This window comes from Triturus cristatus, chromosome 9, assembly GCF_964204655.1.
Source record: "Triturus cristatus chromosome 9, aTriCri1.1, whole genome shotgun sequence".
In the NCBI taxonomy this organism is placed as follows: Eukaryota; Metazoa; Chordata; class Amphibia; order Caudata; family Salamandridae; genus Triturus; species Triturus cristatus.
Genome location: NC_140592.1, coordinates 1,262,757,082 through 1,262,774,089, shown reverse-complemented (window position 1 = coordinate 1,262,774,089; position 17,008 = coordinate 1,262,757,082). Strand labels below are relative to the sequence as shown.

Sequence of the window (17,008 nt, the reverse complement as noted above, 5' to 3'; positions counted from 1 at the left end):
ATACATGTACTTGTGACATGCACGTGGAACCGTTGGGGTCCAAGATAGGGGACATAACTGACCAGAAAAATCCATATTTCCACAGGATGGAGGAAGATAATCTGCCCAACACGTACAACACGACTCGAGTGCGTCTGCGCCGTTGCTATACATGGAAGAAGCTCGCGCTGTGGAGAGAGATCTCTCCTTTTTAGAATCGAAAGAATGGGAAAAAATGCTGTTTTCATACGGCAAAGAGGCCCCTGGCCATCCTCTGCCATCATCGTCTCCAAAGGACATCCTACAAAGGTCAGCCGATGCAATGACCTATCAAGCCAACAAAATGGATGTACAAATCAGCCTCTTGAACACACTGGCTGTGTACATAGTCAAAATAGATAAGATTACAAATTTGAACAACCTGATCAGACGGGCCCAAGCGGCAGTAGACCACCCGCAACAAGGATGTGATCACCAATAATCGAGAAACTGAGCACGCTCCCAGTGTTGATGGAAAAACAATTGGTAGACCTAAAAGAAATCACAAACACAAAGCCATTCTCCACAAGCAATAGTGACGGCGACTCATGTCCTGTAAACAAAGTAAAGGCGGCAGCAAATTCAGGGTCGTGAGGGGCAAAAGTTAGGGCCTTGTATTCACCCCCGGAAACATCGCCCACCGGCAGTTCAATGAGTGACCAACAAAACTCATGGCTGGTGGGCTCCCTAAACTCAACCCTGCTGCTTCGCTGACATTACAACAGCCGAATGGGTCACAACACTTGTCCATTAAGGATTTGCTCTTGGAACATTAATGGGCTATCAAATAAACTGGGGGACAAAGCAACAATCTCCTATTTACGATCATTTGAGATAATACTACTACAAGAGACATGGCTCGTGGAGCCGCAGCATATAGAAGGGTTCAAAACTCGCCACATTCCAGCCCTGAAACTGAAATCTTCGGGAAGAGGCAGTGGTGGGTTAGCAATATATATATCAATAAAAACTGCAATTGCTTCATGGGATCTCGTGAGCTCATCTCATTTCCTCCAGTCTGTGGGAATCTCTTTTAGCACAAACAAAGGCCAGCCCAGGTCCATCACTCTAATGAATGCCTATGTTCGCCCAAATTCAGAGTCAAGGCAATCCTTCTCAGATGAGGTGACCGCGTCAGTGTTAAGAACGAAATCTGGACTCCCAAATGTAGACAAAATACTATCTGGTGACTTTAACATGTGGCTAATGTTGGACCTACAGAAAAACGAGGTAAATAAATCACAGGAAAGCATTTGGGTCATACCACCGCAGGACCTTCCAGGATGGTGCAAGGAAGACCCGAAGGGACGCTCCTTACAGGGAAACCTTGATCTTCGAGCCCTCAATGGGCGCTTTTCCCCGACACCCGGCCTCATACCTATCGAAAAATGGCACATCCTTAATTGACTACACCTTTGTCAGCCTCTCCCTCCTGCATTAAATACTAGGCTTCGGATTTGGCAATATAACAAAGCGATCACAGCCCTCAAATATCGCTTAGCACTAGATTAATGCAACACGCAGAGGCTCCAGCCTTTGATAGCTACACGATCAATCTAAAACTAATCAAGTGCTTGGTTAGTAAACTACAGCAGTTAACAGCGGAGGCAAAACAAATCTTTGAGAGTACCAGCAGGACAACTGATGATCAAATTGCTAACTGGTCAACATTTGCAACTAAATTGACAGACAGACATGCAAAACCAATAATGTACGCAAAATCAAATGGGGCGCAACAGCCGACCTCCTGGAATCCCGCGATCCGATCAGCAAAAAGAACTATGAATCGGCTATGGCGGGAATTAAAAACAAAGCCAACGGACCCTCCAACAATAATCAAACTGAGAGAAGCCCGCAAACACCTGAAGAAAGTAAAAAGAGAACATCGCAGGGCTCACTGGAATTCTTTTTGGGCCAAATTATATCAAGACATAAAATTCAAACAATTCTGCGAGGTTCTGGCGTACCATCAATAGTCTTGGAGGGAATGTCCCGAAAGCTGCGTTGTCAAACATACTAGAGTCTGAGTGGTATTCTTTTTTGCACATTCACTTCAATGATCGTCAAGAAAACACTTCTGATCGGTGTACCTGCGAAGACGGCAGCAAAGCTCCAAAAGCGGCAATTTTGCCTTCAAAGCGACACATTAAAACGCCAACCATGGAAGAACTTTCCAACGAAGGTCAAATAACTGAAATTCTAACAGAGTTTAACTCATCAAAGCAGTATCGTATACAGAATAGCCCCGGAGAGCCAAATTGAAAAACAGATCAAAAAGGGTCGGAAGGATGGAGCCCCAGGTCCAGGAGGCATCCTTCCGGCTTTGTTCAAGGAGGATCCGGTCTTCTGGGCTTCCAAGTTATCTCCACTCTTCAATTCCATCTTACAAAAGAACATTATTCCGCCCTCTTGGCAAGGATCGATTCTTGCGCCAATTTTCAAAGGTGGGGACAAAAAATCTCTAGGGAATTATCAATTAGTCACCCTCATCGACAATGAAGCGAAGTACTTCGCTGGGATACTGCTCAATTCACTTCGGGCATGGGCTGACGATCTTTTACTATAAAGAATGGGGTCTCTATTTTCTTTTAAAATGTAAACTTTTATCTTTTGTAACTTGCAAAGGTTTTTTTAAATCATGCAATAAAGTTTTTCATATTCCGTCCTTTCTTAAGAAAAAACAAAAAAAACTCATGCATACACCTAGGTCAATCCAGGTGTTGGCTTAACATCGGCACCCTGATTTTTCACAAAGGTGATGGCAGTGGTGACAGCCCATTTCAGGCGGTCGGGCATCCCTATGTTCCTGTACATTGACGACTGGCAACTCAAGGCCAGTTCACCAACGATGGTGTTGTCTACTGCAGTCAACAGGATTACTTCTGTTCGACCTGGGATTTTTGATCTAAACACTCAAATCTCACCTGTAGCCCTCCCAGCGGCTCCTGATCTTAGGCTTGGTACTGGACATTACCCTTTTTCGCGTATTTCTTCCTCATCAGAGGATCGCCTACATTCAGGAAATGTTCCCACTCTTTCACCACAGAGCGAGGATTACAGTCCTGAGTGTTCTGAGATTCCTAGGTCTGCGCGCTTCCTGCATTCTCCTGGCCCTGCATATTGGTACATGAGGGCATTACAGTGGTGCTTCCACTGGCAGTGGCTTCAGTAGAAGGGAGATCTGTCTCAGTTCCATCATAAATCCACCCAACGCTGCAGCAGAAGAAGCTTGATGCGAGGTATTAGTCTAACTAGATTTGCAGGATGGCCTTCGCTCCCCCTCTGGCTGTGACCACGGTAGTAATGGATGCTTTCACCATTGGGTGTGGAAGCCAATCTGGAAAATCTGAACATCTGTGGCCTTTGGCCCTCAAAGAAGGAGGTTCTTCACATTAACCTGCTGGAATTACCGGTCGATTTGGCTGGTGCTCAAGGCCTTCCTCCCCTGCATCCAAGGTTTGTCCGTCCAGCTCTATGACAGCGATGTGGTACATGAACAAGCGATGGGGAGTAGGATATCAGCTCCTCTGCCTGGAAATGTTGACACTGTGGTCTTGGGCACACCACCAAGGGATCTGGTTAATCACCAATCACCTAGAGGGGTCTCTGAATGTTGAGCCGATAGATCACGAGTGGCATCTTCTACTGAAGGTAGATGAGAACCCAGCAGGGCACTCCTTAGGTGGATCTGCTTGTCTTTTCGGAGAATGCTCAGTGCCAGCAATTCTATACCCTCCAGTATCCGCTGAGGAGAGCGTTGGGGTCACTCTTCAGTTGAGGTGGAACTTTCAGCTGTATTATTTCCTCCCCCTCCTGATTCCTTGGACTCTGAGGAAAATGTATCAAGAGCAGGCCAAAGTTATTCTCATTGCCTTGAATTGGCTTAGAAGGGTGTGCCATATGTCCCCTGCTCCGCCTGACATTTGGGCCTAACCTTCTCTCCCCGTTGGGGCGGGTGGGGGGGGGGGGCTGGGGGGTGGTCCTGCGTCCCAATGTCCAAGATCTCCACCTGCATGCTTCCTTTCAACTTGCACCAGAGCTGATGGACGTTATCCTTTCAGTACGTTGCCCCTCCACGATGTCTCATTACTCAGGCCGATAGAACAACGTTGTGTCATGGTGTGCAGGCAATGTTGACCCCTTGATGGCCAAATTGTCTCCAGGTTTACGATATGCACTCCAGTGCAGAGGGGTTATGGAATCGGCAGTGTAAAAGGGTACTCATCAGGTTTGTCTCCTTTTTGCTGTCTACCGGAACAGCCACCTTCAAATCCCCAGGACAAATCTAGTTTTAACTATTCTGATGGGGACTCCATTCGAGCGGCTACACAGTTGTCTGTTATGGAATGTTGAAATTCAAAACAGTATTTCTATTCAGTTACTTCTGCTCGAACGGTGAGTGAGCTACAAGTGTTAGTACTGCATTACAAGATCAATGTCAATCTGTCCTCTTGTCTTGAAGGCTTGAGGAGAAAAGGGATAGAAATCATCCTCCCTTCCTGAATTCCGAATGGCTCTCAAGACCTGGCAGGTCGAATAAGCCTGGATATCCAATTGGGTGATGAGCCATCCTTTATAAAGTCTAATTGATTGATTGATTGAAACTGACCGTCGATGGGGCCTTTTGTTTCTCCATCGACAGAGGAGACTTATGCTTAGAAGTTGAACCTGTCCGCGAAGCCTCCAACGTAGTCTTAAAACCTCGACGTCTTCAAGACGACATCGGCGGGGACTTCTGTCTCGATGTCGCTCACTTGTGAGAGGGCGCCGACGGAGTACCATGCCTCGACGTTGAATGTTCTCCCAACGCCGACGGAGACCTTCTCCTCGACGTTGATAGTCGCCGGGTTTACGTCAACGGAGGATTTGTTAACTGGTGACTCGACTTGGTCTTCGGTCTTGAACTTGAGTGATGCGCCTGCACTGTCGAAGACTTCGACCGCTTCGGTTTCTTCATCGCTGGTAAGTTTAACGCCGATGGAGAACAGATCAAGATTTTGCTTCTCGACGTCGATCTTGCTTTTTTGTTTTATGTCTCTCTGGAGACCTACCTCTTTCAGAGAGCCCATATAGACTGATTCTTTCTCTGTCCTTGAGGGGTCTCCTGGACAGCTTCTTACAATTCTGACAGGTCTCTTGTGAATGAGAGTCAGGGAGGCTGAGAATACACACAGAATGGGTATCCGACCTGGCCTTCTTGCCACAGGAGGGGCAAGGGTAAAAAAGAGATGGCATTATGACAGAAAATAAATCGCTTTCTGTTAGAAAAATGGTTGTACCTCACTCTAGTACCTAAGACGTTGAGTGAGAGGTAAAAAACCACAAACAGAGTAGAATTATTTGACAAAAAAGTAAAAAAAGACAGAGCTGTGAATTCCAGGGTCCTGACTGAAGGAGCCGGAAAGAACAACTGACCTGTCACCCCTGAGGCATGATGGGAAGCTAGGGGTCATGGCTGCCTTAAAGGCAAGGTGCCAGTTTTTGTGTTGCAATTGCTTTCATTTTCTATACTGTTGGTTTCCAATGTAGCCTGCAGGCTAACAATTCTTACTCTTTTGCAGTCTTTCATGAGTCTGCTCATTAAAAAGAGTTAAAGTGATACTTGCCTTCCTGTGGTCTATGCATATAAGTGATATATGATTCCAAAGGATTTGTTTATTTATTTGTTATTGCATTGCTTAGACTCCTATATGGGGGCTGCATTGGGATGAAAAACAATGTTTTTAATATATATATATATATATATATATATATATATATATATATATATATATATATATATATATATATATATTCACTGAAAAAAACAAAGGTTTCAGGGGCGTTATAGTTAGGAATTGGCATTTAAAAAACCTTAGAAATTCACTGAAAAAACCATTGGTTTCAGGGGTGTTATAGTTAGCTGGACATTTCCCTCGTACAAAACCCTAGAAATTCCCCTGTTATAGTTAGTTCAGCTAACTATAGCTCGCACCCCAGCAATGCACTGCTGATGACGTCACATATTACATCACTCATGACATGGTCAGTGACATCACTGATGACATCTCAAATGACATCACTGATGACACCACTGATGACATCATCCACTGAGTATGTGTTTCTGAACAGTTTTAATATGTTTAATATATATAGGGAAAGGCCTGTTGAAAAATAAGTGGGTGTACAAGTGTGTGAATGGATGATTTTCTAGGTGCGTAACTGACTCTATGTGAGTCATTAAATGTATCTTACTGCAGACTAGTGACTAAACTGTGTGAATGCCTGTATATGTCTGTGTGTTGGTGTATAAGTGGCTGCATGGATTTGTGAATAGCTATATGAGTGTCTATATGGGTTACTGATTGGTTGTCTGAGTATCTGTATGGGTGCCTGAGTGTTTGTGTGGGTAGGGTGTGTGTGACTCTGTGACTAGATGTGTGAGTGGGTGATTCAGTGGGTGCATGTTAAAGAGTGCATCTGTGATGGACTGTATGGGTGTGTTAGTGATTGAATGTATATCTCAGTGTTACATGTGTCAGTAACTACATATGTGAAACGCAGTGTATGTGTGTAAGAGTATATAACTATCCATATGTGAGTGTGTGATTTTGGGAGTGGCTGTATGTGCCATAGTGCAAGGATATCTGTGTCATGTGCTGTTTGTTTTTCTGCAGGAAGACACAGAATTTGTTAGTGTTTTTATGAGTAAGTGAACTTGAGTGATTTTAACTGTATAGGTGAGTAAATTTTACTGTGATTAATTATTTACATGACTGACTAGATGTATCAGTACCTCAATGGATGATTGGCGGTGTGTGAGTGTCTATATAGGTGTATAAATGCACAGAGTGACTGTAAGTATGAGTGACTGTACAGGTGAGTGAGTGGAGATGTATTTAGACCTAAAAGTCAGAGTGGGTGAGTAGTTATTGGTATTGGAGTATCTATGGTTGTCAAAATGGCCGTCTGCAATTTTGAGTCGGTGTATCAAAGGTTATATTAGGGTGTGAGAAGATGCACTAATTTATCACATGGATGACGTCATCAGTGATGTCATCAGTGATGTCATCAGTGATGTCACTGACCATGTCATGAGTTAAATGCCAATTCCGAACTATAACGTGCATGAAACCTATGGTTCTTTCAGTGAATTTCAAAGGTTTTTTAAATGCTAATTCCTATCTATAACTTATCTCTGAAGATATCATGAAAAGCATTCTTTTTTAAAAGTAGGGTGCACATTAGTTTTGTGGAAAAGCATCTTTGTGATTGGTTAAGAAAAAGCAGTTTCAATGTGGAGTACGTATCATAGGATAAAATTTGCTCAGCTCAACCACACCTGCTACTTGCATTTGGAAGGCGCTGTTCGAACTTAAAACAATCGTCAACTTTTAACCTGCACGTGTCGTTAAATGTTCAAGAAAATGTTACAAAAAAATATCGTAAAGTTTTAAAAAATTGATGAACTTTTAACCTGCACGTATTGTAGAATGTTCTAGAAAGTGTGTTGATAGAATACGTTGCACTTCTGACTTCTATGTGTTGTTGAATATTAAAAAAACGGTTCATATGGAAAATTACAAAGAAACCAATAGAGAAGTTTTGAAACCTAAAAGAATCAAGGAGCTATTCTAATTTATTCTTTACATGGATTTGTGTGCAGCAACAAAATTATAGACACAACAGCACTAGGAAGAGGAAGAAGCAGGGAGGGGGGAGATGGGCAGAATGGCACACATGCACAATTAAGTACAACACATATATAGACTAACAATGGGCAAAATGAAACGCACCAACAAGGAGCACAAGTCACACAACCTGCCAACATCACACCACTGAACGAGCATAGAAGTGAAAACCACGCTGCATTCATACAGGATGTGTACAAAGGCCAGTCGTTGGTGTTGTGGGATGTCTGTGACCGTGGTCATCATGGATGAGATGCCCAGCATGTGGCACATGGTCGAGTTCACTGTGTGTTATGTTGCCAAACAGCTGCTCCTCCCTCCCACGAGCCCCCACACTTTTGTACGGTGAGCTGTTGTATCTCGTGCACTCGTACGGCACGCCATTGTAATGCCTATTTGCGCATGTCCTGCTACAATCCAAGAACAACATCACAGTGCCGTTTTGGAGGTGGTGCATGCCACTTTTCGACTGCTGCGGCTCTTGTAACAGGCCACACCAGAACACAGAGACACATTTACCGCACTTCCTGTACACGGACATGTCCGAGACACCCCGTTACCCTTGCCGGATAGGCACACCCCTGCACTGACCTGTGAACAACAGACCAGCACACGCCAGTTGTGCATGCAGGAGGATGCGTACGTAGCTGCACATCCAGGCTCACTGCCAACGCTGAGGTGACAGCACACTGTGATGTTGCAGGGCTCGTGCCTATCAATGACCACAGGGACACACTTATAAGATGTGGGTTTGGGGGGCATTGGCGGTCCTGGAGTTGTTGAGATGAGTCTTCTGGCCCTCATGGGTATCCCTGTATCATGCTCATTGACTCTATGGCACCTGTGGGTGTTCTGGTGTGGCTCTTGGCTGTGTTCCCTTTCATGGTGCAGGTAGTTGTCCTGCTTAACACCAGTAGAAAGCAGGTGTAAAATCCCTGGTGCTATCGTGTCTTATCGCCGGAATTTGTTTCTCATTGCAGTTGGTGTTAAAGTTGTGATGTGATTTTTGTTCTTTGGTGAATCTATCTGTTTGAGTCACTTCTTTCTTGGAACTTTATTTCTTTGTGACTCATTGTATCCTTTGGGATCCAGATTTTTGCCTTGGCTGGCTGTTGTTTTCTTGTGATCTTCAAGTATATATATATATATATATATATATATATATATCTATCTGTATATGTATGTTTTCATATATATTTTTTATTATTTCCGGTGTCCCCGCACCTGGGCGGGAATATTCAGCGCCTATGACTTTGATGAGGATACCCCTGGAAGAGAACTAGGATTAAAGGTAAGTAACTTATCCTTGTCGCAAATCACTGCAGGTGGTCACATAAGATTGCTGAGTCAAGGCAAAGTCACATTGAAAAGTGCTACTAAACAAAATGCCTGGTTTTAAATGTAGGTCAATGTGTATTTAACTTGCATTTAAAACCTGCATTTAGTTTCTTGGCAGTTTTAACTGTGACTTTGCCTTTACTCTCTGTCTTAGGATTCATGAAGTCAGTACTATGTTGGATAGCACAGATTGAAGAAAGACATTTAAAGTGCAAGCATTGCATTTGTTTAATATCTGTTTGCGTTTGAGTGCAACAGGTCATCTCACACTTGTGTTAATCAAGCATGACAGCTGCTAGACTTTTTCCAAGATCCAAAAAACAGGCAGAAGAGCCTTGCACACACTGTACGTAAGAACGGATGTCATGTATTACAAGAAACAAGAAGCATTAGAAAAACAAACCAGTTCATCGAATTCGCAGCAATCAATCAATCAGTGACCGTATTCAATACTTTGCAGTAAGATAAAAGTATACTACAAAATAGATAAAAAGCTAAGTGTTAAAATTTCTCTTCATATATAGTGTGATTATTAACATTTGAGAAAGTAGACAAAACAAAGTGCCAATTTCCTCCCCTCAGGTGACTCCTCAAAAAAACAAAAAAAGCGGAAATTGTCCTATGGAGTTACGCCTGTATACATTTCCTTATTTTTAGCACCTGCCATATGTAAGAAGACCTAATACAACATACAAATGGGGTATGTAATTGTTGCAAAAATGATTGCTGGTCTGCATTGTCCAAAATTAAGTGTTTTAAATACTGGTAAAATATATCTCTTCCTGGGGACTTCATAAAATTTACAAAAGAATATAATGTGCAAATTAGTTATGGGCACATTGCTAACTTGGACAAAGAATGGCAGTTAGTTGGCAATCTTGTAACATATTTGCCCTGAATCGGGTCAGAATAAACCTTTGTTGGTCATTGCATACCAGGGTCAACAACTCCTGTGAAGTCATTCTGTTGTAGGCAACTACGGATGGTTTTTTACCCTCGACCGTCCTTCTCCTTAATATTGCATTGTCTGAACTCGCTGTTTCATCTCTTCTTAACTAATAACCTACTGCGTATTGTTTGTGTGTATTTGTAGTATCTTTTACACTAATGATACGTTGTTTGGACAAAATGTGCTTATTACTCCCTTTACTCTGATTCAAGCAAATGAATCTATGAAAGTTCCAATACTGGAGTAAGAAAATAAGTTACTTACATCTAACTGTTCCCCAGTGTTGGAATCTTTCATAGATTTACATGGAACCCACCCGCCTCCCGTGAAAATCTCACCATTTTTAATCTCAGTACTGTACTACGTATGCGCACTAGTGCTTGGAAAGTCTGAGGGACTGGAGCTTCTCTGAGGAATGTTCTACAGGGTGGTGTTGCCTGATTTGGTTGACTATTAAGTTGTCTTTTTTTAAATAATGAGCAACATATGTTAGTAAAACGAAAGGCCTAAGGCCTCTGTTTTAAGGCTGTTAGGACAATTTATTTTGTTAGGTACTGGGGACTCCCATCTCAATGATGCGAAATGATTCAAGCATGTGAATCTATAAAAGATTCTAATACTGGAGAACTACAGCTACAGGTTAGTAACTTTTTTTTCTTTGCCAGTCCAAACTCTCAGCAGTTGTCTGAAAAGTTAGTTTGCCTTGATATAAATTGGCTTTCCGTAGCAAGTGGGTGAGTAGACGTTTTGAGGCCTGTTGTGAATCCTGAGGTATATTATGGGTAATGAAATCATCCCTGATGACCATAATTAAACTTTGTTGAACTCCCCGTCGCAACATTTGTGGTTGGTAGGTTACCTAGTGTGTGTGCCTGCCAGGACCCAAACAATAGACATACCACTAGTCAAATGTCAGTGTTGAGTGCACATCCTGAAAAAGCTCACTTCTGCTTTTCCATTGAAGTGTTTTCTCCTATTTCTTTCTCCTTCAGTGACAATGTGGTCTGTCATAATTTTATGTGTATTTTTGCAGGACACTTCACCCTTGTAATATGTTTAGCATTCAGTAGGTGCCTTTTGACATGGCTGCTTGATTCATCATGGTAGTTTCAGTATTATTGTGTCTGGTCTATAATCAGCATAGTCAATAGTGTGATGGAGTGTGTTGGTTCTGTGGAATGATCAAATAATGTTTGAGCTTGCGTTACGTTTTTTAACTGGCTACATTGATGTTACCTTTGTACAAAAGGTTGAACAGTTATCCATTTCCCAGCTCTGTATTGAGTGATTAATAGGCTGCCCTTTTAAAGTTATACATCAGTGAAACTGTTGGACCCTTAGGGTGGGGGAAGGTCAGTGAGTTAAATTGGACTGTTGGGAATGTGTGGTATATTCCTGCTGTGTAATGAACCCAACCTGTTAATAGGCAAAGGATTATAATTGTGGATAATATCTGTATCAATCTGGATAAGATTTAGTCATCATAGTGCAAGCCGCACCGTAATAGATTTCTTACCATTGTCACTATTTGTTAATTCAATGAACATTTTGTTCATGCATGATGGTCAGGGTTTTTCAGCCACTACCTGCAGGTATCTAGAAATCTCCACTGATGGTCAAAATGACCTAGTGGTGGATGTGTGTTCTCCCACTGTAATGTCATGTAGATATTTTTGGACATTTGGGGTAAGTCAACAGTACATGTAAATTTGTTATGAATAGATTAATGAAAACAAAGTTTCACATTTAACATTAGCCAAACACCCACTCAGACTGTGCAACTGGGTAGGGAATTTTGGTGTTGGGTTAATTTGCAAAATTAATATCTCTGAAATCTCATGTACAAATTTGGTTATTGTCTTTGCTATTTAGAAGTGCAATTTTGATCTTCGTTTCAAAGCATTGTTGTAATGTGGCGAGGGTAAATGTCTTCCTTATCTGTTCTACGTAGTCTGCCTGTATAACATATCATGCGTTTAGGGTTTCATGTGGCTAGATTACAGAGCCTAGTCCTTAGGCTTCAGATGGGTGTATCATGACTTTAATTTATAATTCATGCTGCATGATCTTACCTTATACTATCTGACGCTTATTTCACCAACAAAGGACGTACATGAAAATAATATGATTTCTAACTAACCTTAAATTGGTAAACTGGCTCATATTTGGAAAATTCTTTAAAAAATGTTTTTTGTTTGTAGTCTGAGCAATTTGCATTCAATTTGTTATGGCAAAATGCAGATATGGTGTCAATTAATATTTGTTTGTGCTATTTATAGTCCAACTATTATTGGAAATTATATAATTTCTTTTCACTTATAATTGGCCATCCTTTGACCTACTGAATTATTTATTAAGCATTCCATTTAACTAGATTCTTTTCCCTGCTCCTAGATATCTTCAGGAAGTAGGTTACACGGATACCATATTGGATGTTCGATCCCAGAGGGTCCGCTCTCTACTGGGACTTTCGGGCTCTGAACCAAATGGTTCAGTTGAGACAAAAAACCTAGAACAAATTCTCAACGGGGGTGATTCACTTTCGCTCAAACAAAAGGGACAGGATATGAAAAGGTAAGTCACTAACTTCTCGTGAAATTGAGGAAAGAGGCCTCTTATGATGTATAGTTTGTTCATGATGGCAGAGTTTAGTTTTGTAAAAGACTCCTTAAGGGTTATGAGCCTTCTATTTAGGATAAAGTACCATATGGATACATTATAAGGATCTTGAAAGTCACCAAGGAGTTTGGAGACCATATAGAGGAAAGGGGCTGAAGGCAGAGTTCTGTTAGAAAGACATAGAATTCCAGGATGACTTGCAGTATCCTTTTAACATACAGCATAAGGTATTTTAATCTGCATAATACATGGTCTCAACCTCTCCCTTCCTGCAAGCCAGTTAAATCAGTGTTTTGCTAATTTATATGAAGGAGATAGTAGGGTAGCAAACAAGAACAATGAAATCCGAATCTGCAGTCCAAATTTAAACCTACCAAAATTAAGTTAGTAATTTGTTGAAACAAGAAGTTCAAATCAATGTGATTTAGTTATGATAAAAAAATGGTGTCTTGGAATATGTTGCAACATGTAGAGAGATTCTATCTTTCTATCACATAAAAGGGTTTGCATAACTATGTCCACGTTACTGGTTGTTTATTTTAGAATCACATATCAGAAGATGAAAAAGCTACTTCTCGTTTTCTTTGTAATTTGCTTTATCCTTTATTTTTGCTCCTGGCTCTGTCATCAAGCATTATGTGCCAAACCAACTGTAATAACGTATTCTCCAGCATTTGATCTTTCATAGATTCATGTGCTTGAATCACCCCTTTTGTCATGCTGGGACTCCCACGTTGTCTTATAAAGGCAATGTTAAAGCCTAAAAGGCTTTAAATAGGACTACGTTAGTAGACTATGCCCATATTTCAGAAACATCCAAAATTCAACTATTCACTTAGGGGCACAGTGAACACCTGCAATCCTCCATCCCCTCCCCTTCTCCACAGCCCACCCCAAGGCCACCATACATCATACTGCTACCGCATGTCGTGCACCCTGAGTTGTGTGTAGCTGTCTTCTATGCATCGGTCTATCTCATCTACATATATCTCTCCAAAACGAATTCTTTCCATTCTAAGGCACCTTTCTGACCTCTGTTGTTTTTGGAGAGTGGACAGACCATTTATGATTTTTATAAGAAAGGCCTTGGAGCAACTGTGGGAAGCTAAGCCTCCAGTGTGTAGATCTCCATAAGGAATGCATATATTTTCTGCAAATGACCACAAGGCAAAATACTGCAAAACATGCCTGACTTTCTTTACAGAACCCAGCAACGACCGGGAGGCCAGACTTCAGTTAGGGGTTAAAAATTGAAAACACAAAACATACCATCTCTGCCGGAGATAAGTTTCAGGGCTCATTGAACTGCCAAGAAAGTATCTGCGAGACCTAAATCTGATACTCCTATGCTGCTAGATGCCCTTGGAACTGATCCCTAAATTGCAAAAGCATCTGCTGTGTTGATGTAAAAAAAAACTGTTGATGACCACTGTCCAGGAAGAAATCTGATGTTTTCCTGGAACCATTTCAAATTCTGTAGACAATGGTATAGATGCAGCACCAATGGCATCCCTATCTATGAGACCAACAACCAGGACCACAGTTCTGACTACAAGACCCCTTGATGGTCTCGTCAATGAAAACTCCTTTGGAAAAACAACAAACTCTACTTTGAATTCTGAAAAGGGATTTCAATTTCTTTGATGCCTGAACACACTTCTTGAAGGAAAGTATGACTTTTTACCCTATTGACTCAGGCACAGAGAAATCAGACTGAGCCTTTTGTCAAGTCTGGAGCCAGACTCAGTTCAAGGGTAATTGCTATTACCTATTCTGATGACCTGGAGGAAGGTGAGGTACAGTAAGATACTCCACTATTTACAGGCCTAGAGTAAGAATTCATTGCTCCAACATCTGGACCATCTACTCCATTTCCAATAAACTCCCAACTAGATATTATAGGTTTTCACTCTAGTACAGAGCGTCAAAAATGTTTGTCTTATTTATTTACCTAATACAACCAAATAAACAGATGGCTTTCTGTAGGATTTAAGTAACCCACTGGGAAAACTGGTTAAGTAACACCCATCATTAATCACATCTGATGGCCTCAAAGTGATAAACAGTGCATGTGTGTAGGAAGCTGACTCCGTATGCCACCTTCTTTCACCACAAGATCGCAGACATCCACGACCGCTTCAACACCCAGATCCTCCCTACAGCTGCCCACACTGCAGACTCACCGCCCCCCACCCACCTGCTCTACTGGACCCACGTCAACGATGACACCATCAAGACCATGAACACCATCCACTCCGGCTCACCATCCGACCCTTGCCCTGACCACATCTTCAACAAAGCAAACCGCATCATCGCACCCCAACTTCGGAAGATCATCAACAGCTCTTTCGAGACCGCCACCTTCCCGGAAAGCTGGAAGCGCACCGAGATCAACGGCCTACTCAAGAAACCCACAGCGGACCCAAAGGACCTCAAGAACTTCCGTCCCATCTCCCTTCCCGGCGAAAGTCATCGTAAAGATTGTCAACAGGCACTTGACCCACTTCCTCAAGGAGAACATCCTGGACCTGTCCCAATCCGGATCCCGCAGCAATCACAGCACCGAAACCGCCCTCATCGCTGCCACAGACGACATCAGGACCCTACTGGACAACGGCGAAACCGCAGCCCTCATCCTCCTGGACCTCTCCGCCGCCTTCGACACGGTCTGCCACCACATCCTACGCACATGACGCAGGAATACGCGACAAAGCGCTGGACTTGATCACCTCCTTCCTCACCGACAGAACCCAGAGTGTCCGCTTCCCCCCTTTCCGTTCCGAACCCACCAAGATCTGCGGCGTGCCCCAAGGATCATCCCTCAGCCCTACCCTTTTCAACTTCTACATGGCACCGCTCGCCAACATCGTCCGCTCGCACATCCTCAACATAGTCTCCTATGCAGACGACACTCAACTGATCCTCTCACTCACCAGAAACCCCGCCACCGCCAAAACCAACCTCCACGAAGGAATGAAGGCCGTCGTCAGCTGGATGCAGACCAGCCGCCTGAAACTCAACTCGTGTATGACATTGTTCTGCATTCTGTCCATCAACTGTTGTTTTTGCATTTGTCACCCCGAGTGGGACGGGTATCCTCAGACGTGAGTCCCTTGCTCGCCATGCCACTGTAATCCAGCTATCCTGGCTGAAGAGGGGTGAAACCCCGAAACCGGTCCTAGGATGCTTGGTTCCAGTCCAGGGAGGACCTGGCTTGGCAGTTCGGGCTGGACTGTTCCCATGAGGTACAGGGTCAAGACTGATTTGCATATGGCTGGGTTCAAACTGGAATGGCATGGTGAGCAAAACAATGATGGATTTAGGCCCAGATCTCTGTACTGGGGTGAATGTATGACATTGTTCTGCATTCTGTCCATCAACTGTTGTTTTTGCATGAAACTCAACTCAGACAAAACAGAGGTCCTCATCCTTGGATCCACTCCCTCCGCCTGGGACGACTCTTGGTGGCCGACCGCCCTGGGAGCTGCACCCGCACCCACTGACCATGCACGCAACCTGGGGTTCATCCTGGGCTCATCGCTCTAAATGACCCAGCAAGTAAACGCCGTCTCCTCCTCCTGCTTCAAAACCCTCCGCATGCTCCGCAAGATCTACAGATGGATCACCACCGGAACCAGATGGACGGTCACACAGGCCCTCGTCAGCAGCAGACTGGACTACGGCAACGCCCTCTACGCAGGGACCAGGATCAAACTCCAGAAGAGGCTCAAATGCATACAAAACACCTCTGCACGCCTCATGTTCGACATTTTTTGCCACACCCACATCACTGCCCACCTGAAAGACCTGCACTAGCTCCCAGTTGAGAAGAGGATCACCTTCAAGCTCCTCACCCACGCCCACAAAGCACTACACAATTCCGGACCAGCATACCTCAACAAGCGTCTCGCCTTCTACAACCCGAACCGCCAGCTTCGCTTCGCCGACCTTGCCCTCGCCACCGTCCACGCATCCACGGGACCTCCACCGGTGGCAGATCCTTCTCCTACCTCGCTGCCAAGACATGGAACACCCTCCCCACACAGCTGCGACAGACCCAGAACCTGTTGACCTTCAGGAGACTTCTCAAGACCAGTAGCTGCACCCCCACCCCCGCTCAGCGCCTTGAGACCCTCACAGGTGATTAGTGCGCTCTACAAATAATCGATTGATTGTATAAACAAAACCAAAGTAAGGTACAGATTGCAGAGAGTCCAATGGATCCCCAAAGACTTACAAAGGTTAAATTAGATACTACCCTATTCTCCATTTGTGGTAGTATGGGCAAGCAGCAAGATTTTATCAGAGGGTAGTGTTAAGCATTTAGTGTACACACTCAGGCAAGAAATGTCACACACTAAAACTGAAATCAGTCCAGTTGTTTTGTATAAAAATAGTTATTTGTTCTATTTTA

The 17,008-nt window shown here is 43.3% G+C and overlaps 1 protein-coding gene across 3 annotated transcripts in view; it reads left to right on the top strand.

The window, feature by feature from the left end:
• The window catches only part of STRN3 (striatin 3), a 900,588-nt gene that overhangs the window by 241,234 nt on the left and 642,346 nt on the right, over positions 1–17,008 (top strand). For all 3 annotated transcript variants that reach the window (XM_085627373.1, XM_085627372.1, XM_085627371.1), the window contains exon 5: positions 12,370–12,549. In XM_085627373.1, coding sequence (XP_085483499.1) covers positions 12,370–12,549 — 180 coding nt within the window. The remainder of the gene's footprint in view (positions 1–12,369; positions 12,550–17,008) is intronic.